The sequence below is a fragment of the Ixodes scapularis genome, unplaced genomic scaffold (genome assembly GCF_016920785.2).
Source record: "Ixodes scapularis isolate PalLabHiFi unplaced genomic scaffold, ASM1692078v2 PGA_scaffold4__175_contigs__length_147842914, whole genome shotgun sequence".
Lineage (NCBI taxonomy): Eukaryota > Metazoa > Arthropoda > Arachnida > Ixodida > Ixodidae > Ixodes > Ixodes scapularis.
The window spans coordinates 119,971,672-119,985,060 of NW_024609879.1; the positions used below are offsets into that span (position 1 = coordinate 119,971,672).

General features: G+C 43.4%; 2 protein-coding genes across 2 annotated transcripts; both read left to right on the forward strand.

Annotated features, from left to right (window-relative positions):
• Window positions 1–1,520: 1,520 nt before the first annotated feature.
• On the forward strand, window positions 1,521–2,444 carry LOC120836807 (sulfotransferase ssu-1-like). The gene has a single exon (XM_040205874.1). It carries the CDS (start codon window positions 1,521–1,523, stop codon window positions 2,442–2,444), a length of 924 nt encoding a protein of 307 aa, XP_040061808.1.
• An 8,110-nt stretch (window positions 2,445–10,554) lies between these two features.
• On the forward strand, window positions 10,555–11,187 carry LOC121837851 (the record flags this gene model as incomplete). The annotated part of the gene is made up of 1 exon (XM_042293687.1): window positions 10,555–11,187. A coding segment is annotated over exon 1 (633 nt), but the record flags the coding sequence as incomplete, so codon positions are not given.
• Window positions 11,188–13,389: the final 2,202 nt, after the last annotated feature.

The following is a 13,389-nucleotide window of genomic DNA, read 5'->3' on the forward strand; positions in this document are numbered from 1 at the left end:
GAGTTCCAATTCCTGGGGCTGGGTCCCCAGACACATTTTTTAAATTATAAAGCACAACAATAAAATAGCGTTTGTCCATAAATTGGCACAAAATAAATAAATGAAGCGTATTCAAATTTGAGTGTCCTTGCGTTAACTTTTGAATACATTCCACATAGGAGCTTGCTTTTGATCATTTGATGTACAGACGGATAAGTTATTGCAAGGGCATAGTGAGCTCGTGGATTCGAAAGCACCCATCGCTATCTAAGAGAACTATGCTCTGCTATGTGACTAGGCTAGGGTGCGCACAAAGGTAGTTTCAGCGGCTCTTTATATTTTTGTACCTCTCTTACAGCTAACTGTTGCTCATCCAGGGCTGATTTAAGAGCTGACTGTAGATAAAGTGTGGTGCGTGTCATTTATTATCTTATGAACTTATCGACAAACACCAAAATACCGAGTAATAAACCTGGCGATTTTATGATATAAATTTTGCTCTGAAGCCTTTGATAGCAAAATGTTACATGCTTGAGTTAATATCAAGGCAGATACCAGCGTTAGGTCAGCAACATTTGATCGGTCAAGCGGGGAGTGATGGCAAACTTCGTGATGTGAATCCGCAATTGGAAAAAGATACAGCCGTCGCGCCTCTAGTAGCTAAATTAAGGACTACAGCGATGGGGACAACAACGTAGATTGTTTGTCTGCGTTTCGACTCTGCGCTTGACCCTCGACGTCGAACGGTGCGCCAGCGTTATGTTCAAGGTGGTGTTCAATCACTACCCAATCTTTGCCCCGCGCTCAATCGACAAAGTTCAGGTAAAGAATCCAGTGCACATACCTTCTGTTAGTAGACATAGAGCTGTGGGGGGCACGAGTCACACGTGTCACGTGAGTCGTGTACTGCGCGTTGCTCCTCGCAACGGGGACATCATGGGACATACTTCCAGCTATGAATTCGCTCTGGGGGCCCGTATATCCGAACACCGTAAAGTGAAACGGCGTATTGTAGTGTTCCAGTGTACTTTTAAGGGTTACTTTTAGTATTCCCTCGAAACACGAATCCTTCACACTCATTATTTTAGTTCACTCACGCACGAGTCTTTGACGGCTTTGAATACCCGGCAGTCTGTCTCCTTTGAAATTGCACTTAAGAAATCAGTAATAATAATAAGATGGGTGTTATTGTCACGAAAAATGGCTGAATGACCTCGTTCTAGGTAAAGAATACCGTATCTTATTTTTTTACTTTATATTCTACGAAACCTTTTTCAGAAGCAATCAGGAAATGTTTATGTAAAGATCCGGGTAAGATTAGAAGTGCGAGCCACTTTAGACAAGTAGGGCCTGGCTAAATACGTTGACGCTTCCCACTTTATGATTCGTTCTTAGGAATTTTTGTTAGATAATTTTGCCAGCTTATTAACAGCACAACGATAGTGACATGCCCGCTCACCACGCCCCGTGTTTCTTAGACTGCTGGTGACCATAAGAGTTCAAACACTTTCTCTTCCAACTTGTAGGATAAAGCAGGAGAAATGTCATCTGGACAGGGCGTAAATTTTGCTCCTCTCTTCAAGGACCTGCATGGCTTCTACATCAGCAGTTCCCTCGACGAAGACGCCGTGCGATCCGCTTTGTCCTACAAACCCCGGTCCGACGACATCTTTATCGTCACCTACCCGAAGTCGGGCACGACGTGGACTCAGTACATCGTGCACTGCATCCTGAACGATGGTGCCCTCCCGAAGGACTTCACAGAACTCACGCTGATGTCTCCTTGGTTAGAGTTCCTGGGTACCGAAGCGGCGGAGAAAATGGCGCGACCAGGTGCCATCAAGTGCCACCTTCCATTCCACAAGCAGCCTTATTCGGAGAAGGCCAAGTACACATGCGTGGCTAGAAACCCGTACGACTGCTGTGACTCCTTCTACTACCATTGCAAAGGTATCCCTCACTATGGGGTAGCAGACTCAAACTTCGACCAGTTCCTCGAGTTGTTCCTCGCCCGACAAGTTGGCTGCGGAGAGTACTTTGACAACTTGGTTTCCTGGTACGAACACCGAAAAGGTTTGAATGTCCTTTTCTTAAGATACGAAGACTTAAAAAAGAACACCGCGGTTTGCGTTCTAAAGATTGCAGACTTTCTAGGGGAGGAGTACGGTCAAAACCTGAGAACTGACGACTCGTTGCTCGAGAAAGTGGTCAAATTCACTAGCTTGGAAGGCCTCAAAAAGCAAGTGAACGACGGCGCTAAGGAGATGATACCTAATCTCCTTGCTCTCCCACCTGAAAGGCAGCTCAAATCTTTACAGATATTCGGTCAGAAGTTTAGTGGTAAGGAAATGTTTGTGCAGAAAGGGAACTTCGTTCGCAAGGGTATTCCTGGAGACTACAAAAACCACTTCTCACCCGAAGATATTCAACGGATGAAGGACTGGATTGCGTTTAGGACAACATGAAGCGACGTCATGAATTTGTGGAGTGATATTGGGCTGCCTTAATTGGCTGAACCTAACAATTAATTTAGGGTTACATATGTTTGTTGTGTGGTATAGGATGATATAATCTGTGGTAGCATTTAACATTTTCTGAATGGTTTTACCTGCTTATGACCTTAACCATATAGGCCACTGCCAATTAGGAGGAGAATACCGCCCCCCCCCCCCCAAAAAAAAACAAAAAAAAAAACAAGGTAGTTGATAGTATATTTGCACAGTTGGATTATTTTTTCTTCTTGTGTTTTAATGCGAAAGCTTTAACTGTCCCATGGAGGGAAGCCTGTAGTCTGTAGCAGCGAATAGATAAAAAAAAAAAAAAAACTCCCATTGACTGCCGCGAGGCATAGTTCCAAGGAACGCCACCCCACGGAGAATCCCATTTCATGACGCAGCGGCCCGGTCGCCGGTAAGAGGGAGAGGGTGGCCGGGCTCTGCAGAGCGGCCGGCCTCAGAGCCTACCCAGAGGTCGCCCGACCTGGCTCAGCGCTGCGCCCAACTTGTAGGAATACGCTACGTATACGAATTCTTTCGCATTGCTACTCGTTAGCAGTCTTATGTGTCTTTGTATTTCAGAGACGGCTTTGTTCCCGGGTTTTTACCGGTTTATTTACACTTTTGATTCGCATGAATATGTTTGCCCGGGTTTGTGCGCGGATGTGTGTGTGTGCAACATTTTTATTTCTCACAGCTAAACTCAAGGGTTCTGCTATCAACCCTAATTTCTGACGGTCTTAATATTAACGGGTATATTGTACCTAGGCGCGGTTCTATGGCCTCTTGCGTACGTGAAAGACCCCGGCTGCTTGCCGTATAGCTCTAGCGAGACGACACCCTGCCACGTCAGTCAAGACAGCGTGCAGTATTTATGTCCCGGCTTGACACAAGTACCATCGAATCGGGCATCTCGAGATTCCCGACAAATGTTTTGAAAGGCAAGTCAACGACGTGCGCTAAGCTTGTGATAAAATATAATAGCAACTCAACCTTTCATGTCTCTGTTAAGAGCGATAATTTTGAGAAAATTAGGAACCGGGGATCGTTGGCCGGCTGTGTTAGCTCACCCCGGCTCGTAGCACGTGGATCGAAAGCTCGCGCTGCAGAACCCAGGCATTATGTGTTCAATCCCCATAGTTGCCCTTTTAGTTCTAGATGAGGATCACACCGACAAGCGGTCGTGTATTACTAATGCGTGGCTAGCGGATGTAATGGGCTCGCTAAATTTCTCCTCTGCAGCTGAAATACCAGACACCCTAAAGGGGTATTCACACGGGGGAGAAATCCCGGGGATTTCTCCCCGGCACGCGCATCCCACGACGAAAACGTCAGGCTTTGCGATGTGCAAAAGCCTCGCGTTTTCATCTCGTGATGCGCGCGTGCCGGGGAGAAATCCCCGGGATTTCTCCCTCGTGTGAATACCCCTTTAGAGGCTGACTAATTTTCGGCTCTCTAAACATACGCACAACAAAACCAATTAATTTGATAAAATGAGTACACAGGACATTTGGCCTGAGGGGTTCTTTTTTCGCCACTTTGACGCTCTAAAAGAACAATCGCAACCGTCTGAAAAGACAATGTACGGAAGATGGCCCGAGACAGGTCGAGCTGGCAGATCGAGAATTTGGGCACTTCGATTTATACGAGAAAAGTTTCCGGGCGCTGAAAGTAAGTTTTACAATTTATATCCGAAGCTATAAGCAGCTCTTTCACCGTTGTTTTCCTTGCTGAAACGTAGCTTGTGGTGAATATTCTTAGCAAGAACATTTATCTCCGGGCTATTTATTATTTCGCAAAGACCGTGATCATGTTGACATGGGTGGAAATTTACTGGAGGGGTTCTAACCTTGGACGCTTCTTGTGCACGCGGCAATCCTACTCAGAGTGCTTATGAGTAGAAGTCATATCTTCCGATGGGCATAAATAATTAATCGGCATTATTTCCCTTTTCTTTCTGACAACTTTAGGGACTGTAATAAACTTCAATGGGTCTAAGTGATTTGACATTTTCTGTATAAACTTGAGAGCAATAGTTTGTGCTCTACCTGCTTTGATTCAGTCCAAAGGTATCTTTCACGTCAAAGAAATATTCTTCGTGTTTCGTATGCTTTATCTGCTTTCCATTCATCACCCATTGGAGCGCCACGCTGAAGCAATTCTGGTTCACATTTATATTTAATTTTTGTAAATGATGCTGTACTTTGTGTGAAGAACTCAAAAATGTTGTTGTTTGCTGATGACACTAAACTATTTCGTTGTATTTGCCCTCTTTTTGACTGCGTGCTTCTTCAAGTTGACACCTGAGCACTGTCTCATTAGCGTTAACATAACTCCCTCGTTCAGAGCGAGCTGAAAACAAGGGTAATGCGGCTGAGCAGGAAGCATGACCCATTTGTATTTACATACACCTTAGACTGCATTGCCATGGCCCGTGTGTTTGTAACTCGTGATCTTGGAATTTTGGTGGACTCGGCATTGAACTTTACTCGCCATGTATCGACTATTCTTAATGCCTTGCTTAAGATTCTTGGTGCCAATATTTCACTTTACAAAACACTTTTCTTCGCCTGCATGTTATGCGCGGCTATTTTGTTGCTTGGTGCGCGCGAAACTTCAATTTAATTGTACTGTTTGGAATTGTATTCACCATACTGCGTCAGAACGTGTCTAAGCACGGCTCGTCAAAATAACTTTCAACATACACTTTTCTGGTATGTGGTACTACAGCTATAACAGCGCACTTAAGAAACTTGGATTATTTTTGTTGTTTAGTAGACGTTGTTTACCTGATCAATGTAACAGTGCCGATCCCTTATTCTCATTATTTCGGCAGCGCGCGGTTGGTGAAAGCGTCGACCGGACGCTGCCTAGATAACGACAAAGTGCCAGTCACTCTTCTGCAGATTATTCAGAACGCACTACTAAAATAATCAAACGCGCTTCTATGCTCGCACTTTTTGATCTTCCGCCAAACATGCGAAAGCTTATGAACGTTCTTGTCATTATTAGTAATTGGCTTTAAAACTGTAGTTTGAACATGAATAATAAAACCAATACTCTAAAAGTTCATAAGGTAATTCTAGTCAATTAGCCGATTAATTGTTATGAATACTGCTGCGTCTGACGTTAGCGGAGCTCGCTTTGTTATTTATTTATTTACTTAGGTATTTACATTTCCCTTGCCGGGGCATTATTTTAGCGGGGAAGACAATACAAAGAAAATATAGATATATAATTTAAAGCTAAACATTGAAAATATGCGTGTGATTCGGAAAATGTTCCAGTGACTTTAGGAATGAAAATAATGAGATAACAGAAAATTTGCAACAGAATGAAAACAACATATCGACAAACACTTCCCTACCCCCCTACCCCCCCCCCCCCCTCCCCAAATAAAGCTGCATAACTGTTGGCCAACTGGATTATGGAATAGGAAAATTAATTGGATTCTTTGCTGGAAACCTGAAATCCAATTTGAAGACAATTATACTTTTTGTTTTCGGTGGGGCACCTGCAATCAAATTCTCAAATTGACACTTAGCCACACAAGAAGCTCCGCGGAACCGAAAAAAAAAAAACAGTTAAAATAAAACAAAAAGTTAAAAACACAGTGAAGACAGAACCCATGTAAGTAAAGTAAAATCAAGTAAAAAGCAAGCAAAAACTAGTACAAGTGAAAACAAAGACGCTGTATAATGGAATCCTTTTTGTTTTCAAGGTAAATTACCTTAAGAGGGTGTTGCGTGCACTAACTACATTTTTACAAACTTTGTATTATACAGGGCGTGTACATTGGGTTCAAATAAAATGCTAACTGCGGAGCGCGTGGTCGTCGACAGATACTGCGTATCCTGGAGGACTCTGTAAACATACAAAATTGCGGGGTGGAGAGTGGGGGAAGCGAGGGTGTGCGTCCTAGTCCAATGTGTTTGAGCCTTGCGCAACACAACCCAAGCTTGGGCGCTGCCCCCCGGTGCTATGCAAGTTCCGTAACAGCTCACATTTCATTCCAACCCGGTAGTACAGTGCTTAACGAAACTAAATGAACCAGCGGAGCGCGTGGCCTCGCGTACTTGTGGCGCCATCTGCCATCACAAGCGGTCCATCTGGTGTCTTGAGTTGCACGTGCGCACAGCTAAGCCAAGCACTTAGTATATATTTGTGCCCGGTGCACAACCCCTGATACCTGATCAACGCTGGCCATAAGTTCCCAACATGGCAACGTTTTTTTTTCTATCTTCAATGCAGTAGCGTAAACAGATTTACCTGTTTCCAAAGGTTAAAGTTGTAAAAAAGTTGCCACTACTCGCAGGGATCTCACTGTTCTTACTAAATAAATGTATAGTGTCATGGCACGTGTGTGCTTCTTGCAGACTGAAGAAATAAAATGTCTTGGTTTTTCTTTATTTTCGTTTTTTATATATAAATTTAGGGCAATATAACAAACAAATATATTTGTTTGTTGGCGCGTATTGATGCTAAGTAAAAATGTCGGTTCCAGCAAAAGTGGCCCCGCTGCCTTTTGAATTGCGCTACCGTCGTAATAAGAACAAAGGTTTAATTTTGAGAAGATACCTAACAGGTAAGAATTTGCGAGCCATTTGGTTGGAGGCTCCAGGTATGTTGCCGCCATTTCACTTCGACAGACAAGTTTGTCCAGGTATACAACCGTTATTTCGCTTCGTCAGGCAAGTGGCTCTCAAGTACTGCAGTGCACCTGGCCTGCCGAAGCGAATATTTTTAGGTCGCGTTTTAGCTGTGCACCATGACGCTTACCCTTTTTCCCCCTGGATGCCATGAGAAAGAAACAAGAACAGAAAATATAAAAGAACTGCACATTACTTATTTTTTTATTTTTAGTCCTCTCAGTTCTTTCTTACTGCACATCGACACACGCTTAAAGACACTTGTATTGGACAGTGGCTCGTTCATGATAAAAAGCTTGGACGCCGCTTCTATGGTCACGTCTTGCGAGCGTTGCAGACGTTTTTCCAAGAGGGCGGAATAGCAGACGGACACAGGCGGTAACAAATGCCGACGCGCCGCTTTCATGACCGCGTCTTACTGGCTTGCAGATAGACAATAGACGGAGGTGGAATAGCAGACGATGCCGGAGACTGCCGCGCGTTTGCAGGCACGACTAGCAGGTGGTGTCAGACAACAGGCTCGATGCACCGGACGCACACCAGGGCCGTGTATAGAGAGATTTTGGTGAATGGGAGGCGAGGGCAGAGACAGAGCGTGCTCCAGACTCAGAAAGAGGGCTCGACATGCTCTCTTGACCAACCAGAAGCCGAAAAGAGTCCCCTAGCGGTGGTAGGAAGAAACTGTTTTAATCATAGGTATATTATTCTAATAAGCGCGTGAGAGGTCAATGTAGTAACTCTTCTTGGTTGAAAATAGGGTGCACGCGATGTTTCTATCATGATCATGCAGAAAGATGTAAGAAACGAATGTGCCACTCAAGTCGGTTTTGCTCGGACAGAGTGTGACTACTCGAGTGACAAAATCCCGGCAATCGGCGCCTGGCGTACGAATTATGTCGATCGTTCAGCTAGTAGCACTCTTCCACCATGAATTTGGATGATCGTGATTGAAACATCACGTGCACGATACTTTTAGTCACCCAGAGTTACTTCGACGCTCTTATCAAGATTGTTTCTCGCGACCACCACCAGGGCATTATTTCCGGCTTCTGGTTGGCCACATTCGAATTTCCAAAGACGCCCTGGAACACGCCCAGCCCACTTTCGGCCGATGGCGCCTCGTCCTTTGTTTTCTAGTCTTTCCAACGAATGGCCAAACTCGCTACATCTATGGCTCTGGTCTGCGCTATCCAGAGATGGCTGAATTACTTTCAAGAAGTAATTAATTATAAATTATAATTAATTACTTTTATTATTATAAGTTTATAAATTACCTCAGACTAAAACTAGTGACATTACAATACAATTAAAAACCAATTGTGAGCTCTCCTGTTTACAGGTCTAACTTCGTTGGAGGTTCGTAGATGTGCTGAGTTTAAAGAGAAATCGTTTCTAACATACCGCCACTTACTTTTTGGCGATGCAGGCTAGCGTTCGCAATATTAACACCGCCCTGATCTCACCCCGTTTAAGTTTGTTTACACGTCATCGGGTACGGCGATGCCTCGAGCGCTCGCGCAGTATACAGGACGGCGAAGTAACGGAACGCAATAGCCTTGAATAACTTACGCGCTGAAGGAGCGCGAAATCAGCTCTTTCTAGTGGCCGGGCCATATAAACGGAGCTCACAAGCTCTGCACAAGGTGGGTACTTGGATCGGGACTGGAACTGGTCACTGTTACTTTTCTTACATAACACTGTGCCTTGAAAGCTGGCCTTTTTTTCAGTTGCTTGCACGACGCGACAGTGAAGTGACGATCAATTGTCTGAGTCGATGGAAGTAGCATGTCTTGCCCAGAGTGCCGGCCGAATTTGCATCCGCCTTACGCTGAAATAGGGCGGAGCTATTAACCAGTCCCAATGGCATTCTTTTCCACTGATAGTGCCCCCTTGGTGTGTCAAAAGCGGTCTTCTTTTTGTCACTCGGTTCCGTTTCTATTTGCCAGTAACCGGCGGCCATATCTACTACTGGACAGTAGCGTGCAGATAACAAAAGAAGAAGCGTTTTTACCATATTGGGCAATGGGTAAGGATCAACTGAAGCCTCTTTGTACAAATCTCTGTAGTCGATCACAAACCTGAATGACCCACCTGCTTTTTCTTCCAACATAGCAGGAGCTCCCTACAGGAATGTGGAGAGTTCAATTAGGTTTTTCTGCAGCATTTCTCTGACCTGAAGTTTCATATCTTCTCGCTTCGCATAGGGTATTATATCGGCTCTTCTGTATACAAGAGTATCTACTAACATTTGTACGCGGTGTTTTATTACGTCGCAACGTCCAAGGTTTAGTTGATTTAAGAAACACACGCTCTTGCACTTTGCAAAAAGATCTAGGACCGACGATTATTCTTCCTCTCGCGAATGGTGAATGTCGGAGTGCTTAGAAAGATGCCAATCTTCTTTTGTTTCTGACTGTACGTCACAATCCAAAATGGGCACTCTAGAAGACTGCACTCACGTCAAAGAAGGTCACTTTCAGCTGGAGCATAGAAGCTGAAGCGGCGGTTGATGTTCTGAAACATGGACTGACACAGGCTCCTTTGTTTGAGGTTACCGGTCTTTTCTAAAGCCTTCATTCTGATAACGGACGCTTCTTAGAGTGCACTGGGAGCAGTGTTGGCTCAGGTGTTTGAGGGAAACGAGCACCCTATTGGCATATTCCAGCAGGAACTCGAATCTGGCCGAACATAAATATGCTAAAACGGAAGAAGAATGTTTTCGCGGTAGTCAGGGCACTTATGCATTTCCGGTGTTACTTGTACGAAAAAAAGTTCTAGGTGATAACCAACTGCAGTGCACTCAAATGGCTGATGAACGCCCGTGACCCCAATTCTCGTTTACCAGGTTCAACTTGCTACTGCAAGAACATAACTTTAAAGTGGAACATGGGGCGGAAGAAACGATCAGAACGCTGACGTATTAACCAGAGATGTAGTAGGAGAAGGTACTCTGAACCACATTTTAATGGCGATGGTTTTATTTGTGCATAGAAAGTTAATAATGCTCATCACGATGTGCGAAGAGCAACCTTGGCAGCCGCGACGGCAGTCCACGCATCATTTTAAAACTGCGCTACTTTGCAGACTGCTTCAATCGCCTGTTCCGGTTGATAACGCTACTCCTGCAATCGTCGACAGCCCAAGATCCTGTGCCTGGCTGGATACGCTCCGTCACTGTTGCTGCCTCCCCCTCGGACGTCTACGATACCAACTGACCGCTGTATGAGGCCGCTGCTGTCGTCTGCACTATAAGAGGAGGATCCTTGCATCGCTCATCACTTGGCAGCCGCGACGGCAGTCCACGCATCACTCTAAAACTGCACTAATTTGCAGGTTGGTGTTTTACTATATAATATTACCCGAACATTTAGAAAACTTGCCGTCGCTGCTGCCAATTGTGTTGTTGTTCACGATAAGGTGTAACCCACCCAATGGCGAAGGACCTTACGCGCCTTTTCGCAGAATTTCGGGATGAGATGAGGACCGAGTGGAAATCCTTGAGGGAAACGATAGAGAGGGACTTTCGCAATGAAATTCGTGACCTCCGTTCAGATATACGGGAAGTGAAGTCTAGTATGGATTTTATAAATGCTGAATTTGAGAACATGAAGAAGAAACTTGCAAGCGAAGTCGAGACAGTCTCTGCGTTAAAAAAAGAAAATGATGAGCTTCGAGCGAGGTATCACGCCCTTGAGGGGGATGTGAAAGCAAACCGGATGAGCGTTGTTCAATGCCAACAGCACTCTCGCGCCTACAACCTAGAGATAAAAGGAATGGCAGTTATTGAAAACAAAAATCTTCATGCAACTTTGTGCAAGCTTGGTGAACTAATTGGCGAACCGATTGATAAACAAGATGTTGAAATCTGTCACCGAGTCCGCACACGAGAACTAAACAAGCAAAATATTATTGTGCAGTTCGTACGAAGAGAGAAACGCGAAAAGGTGCTTGCAAAAGCCAGGAAAAAGCGACTCACGAACAAAGACTTTGGATTATCGACTGACACCGCGGTCTTTGGAAACGAGCATTTGTGCCCGACCTTGAAGAAACTACTTGGAAAGGCCACTGCAAAAAAGTGAGACGCGGGATGGAAATACGTGTGGGTGCGAAACAGCAAGATCTGGGCCCGTAGATCTGAAACCGCAGATATCGTATCGATAGGACACGACGGTGATCTCGACAATATTTGTTAAGCCAAAATTGTAGGATAAGAGTTTTCCTTTTTGTTTTTTTCTGCTAGGTAGTGGCAGACAACGATCTGTTTCTTCCGCATGTTATTTGTAACGAAACAAATAAAACAAGTAAACTCTTGAAACTTTTTCACCTGAATGTTAGGTCAGCTAGAACCAAGATAGACTACCTTATGTTTCTTTTTGAGTCATGTAAATGCTTGTTCGATGTAATAATGTTCACGGAAACGTGGCACAGAGATGAAACAGATTTTTTTATTCTCCCCCAGTATAATCATCTTTATCAAAATCGTGTTTCCGCGCGGGGGGGGGGGGGGGGGGGGGGGTGGTGTCGCTATGCTTGTAGCGAGTGATAATTTCGAAAATATTAGTGAATACACATCTGTTACGGTTGACTACGAAATACTGTCTATAAAACGGGATTTTTATATTTTTGCTGTTATATATCGTCCGCCCAGCGAGAATGTGGCACGATTTTTGACATTTCTAGATAAACTGCTGCGTCACGCAAACGAAGGCAAATATGTTCTTTTTATTGGTGGCGATCTAAATATTATTTTGTTAGAAACTAGCCCCAACGCGGCCGACTTGTTAATATTGTTAACGGCGAACAATTTTGTTAATGTAATTACTCATCCCACACGCACTACACTTTCTACATCAACATTAATTGATCTTTTTATTACAAACCATGAGAAGGAAAAGATCAAAGCTGGCATAATGAGCTCAAATATTAGCGACCATCTGCCCATATTTATGCTAGCTGACACAACACGAGAGGTACATAAGCGTGATACAAATTCTATGACTCTGCAAAACATTACACCACTTACACTAGATGCATTTAGGCAGAAATTATTGGCCACTGACTGGACCGATGTACTGAACTCAAAAGACGTGGATAGTTTATACAACGCGTTTTTGGAAAAATTTAAACAGGTTTCTTTTTCTTGTTTTCCAAATAAAACTATTAAACTTGCTCGAAAAGGACGAAAGCCTTGGATGACCACTGCACTCCTTAAGAGGACGCGTATAAAATATAAACTTTATAAAACATTTCTTGTGACACGTGAGGCAGTGGCATTAGTCAATTTCAAAGAATACAGAAACCAACTAACAGCGGAAATTAGAAAATCTAAAAGAATTTATTGTTCTAGTCTGTTTGATGCTGAGTGTCTAAAAAAGGCCGATATATTATGGAAACGTCTAAATAGTGTTTTCAATACGTCATACAAGCCAGAAAGTTTTGAAAATTTTGAACATAATGGAAAGGTCTTAAGTGCCTCAAACCTGGCAAACGTATTTAACAACCATTTTGTGAATATCGGGAACAACTCTTATTATCATGAAGCGTCAGAAAATATTAAGCCTATCTCGGAATTGCTCTTTATGTAGCCCACATATGAGACTGAGGTGTGTTCCTCTATTATGTGTCTGAGTGACAGTGGCAGTCGTGATGCGGATGACTTACAAATTAAACCTGTAAAATATGTAGCAAATATTATTGCCCCATATATAACATACATATACAATCTCGCAATATCTTCCGGTATCTTTCCTAAAAAAATGCAAACCGCGAAAGTTGTAGCTTTCTTCAAATCAGGAAACAAAAATGAGTTAGGAAATTACCGTCCTATATCCATTCTTCCAGTTTTCTCAAAAAGGTTAGAAAAGATTATTCACTCCCGCATTATTAATTTCTGTGATAAGCAGTCGCTCATTACTGACTGTCAATTTGGATTCCGAAAACATAGATCAACAGAAACAGCCTTATTAGTTCAAAAAGAACATATACTTAGAAATTTCGAAGACAAAATTTTGACGCTTGGGTTGTTCTTAGATTTCAGCAAAGCATTTGATTGCATAAATCATTTAATCTTGCTAGATAAATTATTTTCTTATGGCATTCGCGACCTTCCACTCACACTAATCAAGTCATATTTACAGCATCGCTCCCAATTTGTGCAAATTAAAAATCAGAGATCAACACCTTTAAATATATTATCAGGAGTTCCCCAGGGAAGTATCCTCGGGCCACTCCTTCTTTTGTTATATATAAATGACATAGTGAAACTC

Coding starts and splice junctions, on each gene's coding strand:
- LOC120836807 (XM_040205874.1), top strand. CDS start 1,521: ATGTCATCTGGACAGGGCGTAAATTTTGCTCCTCTCTTCAAGGACCTG.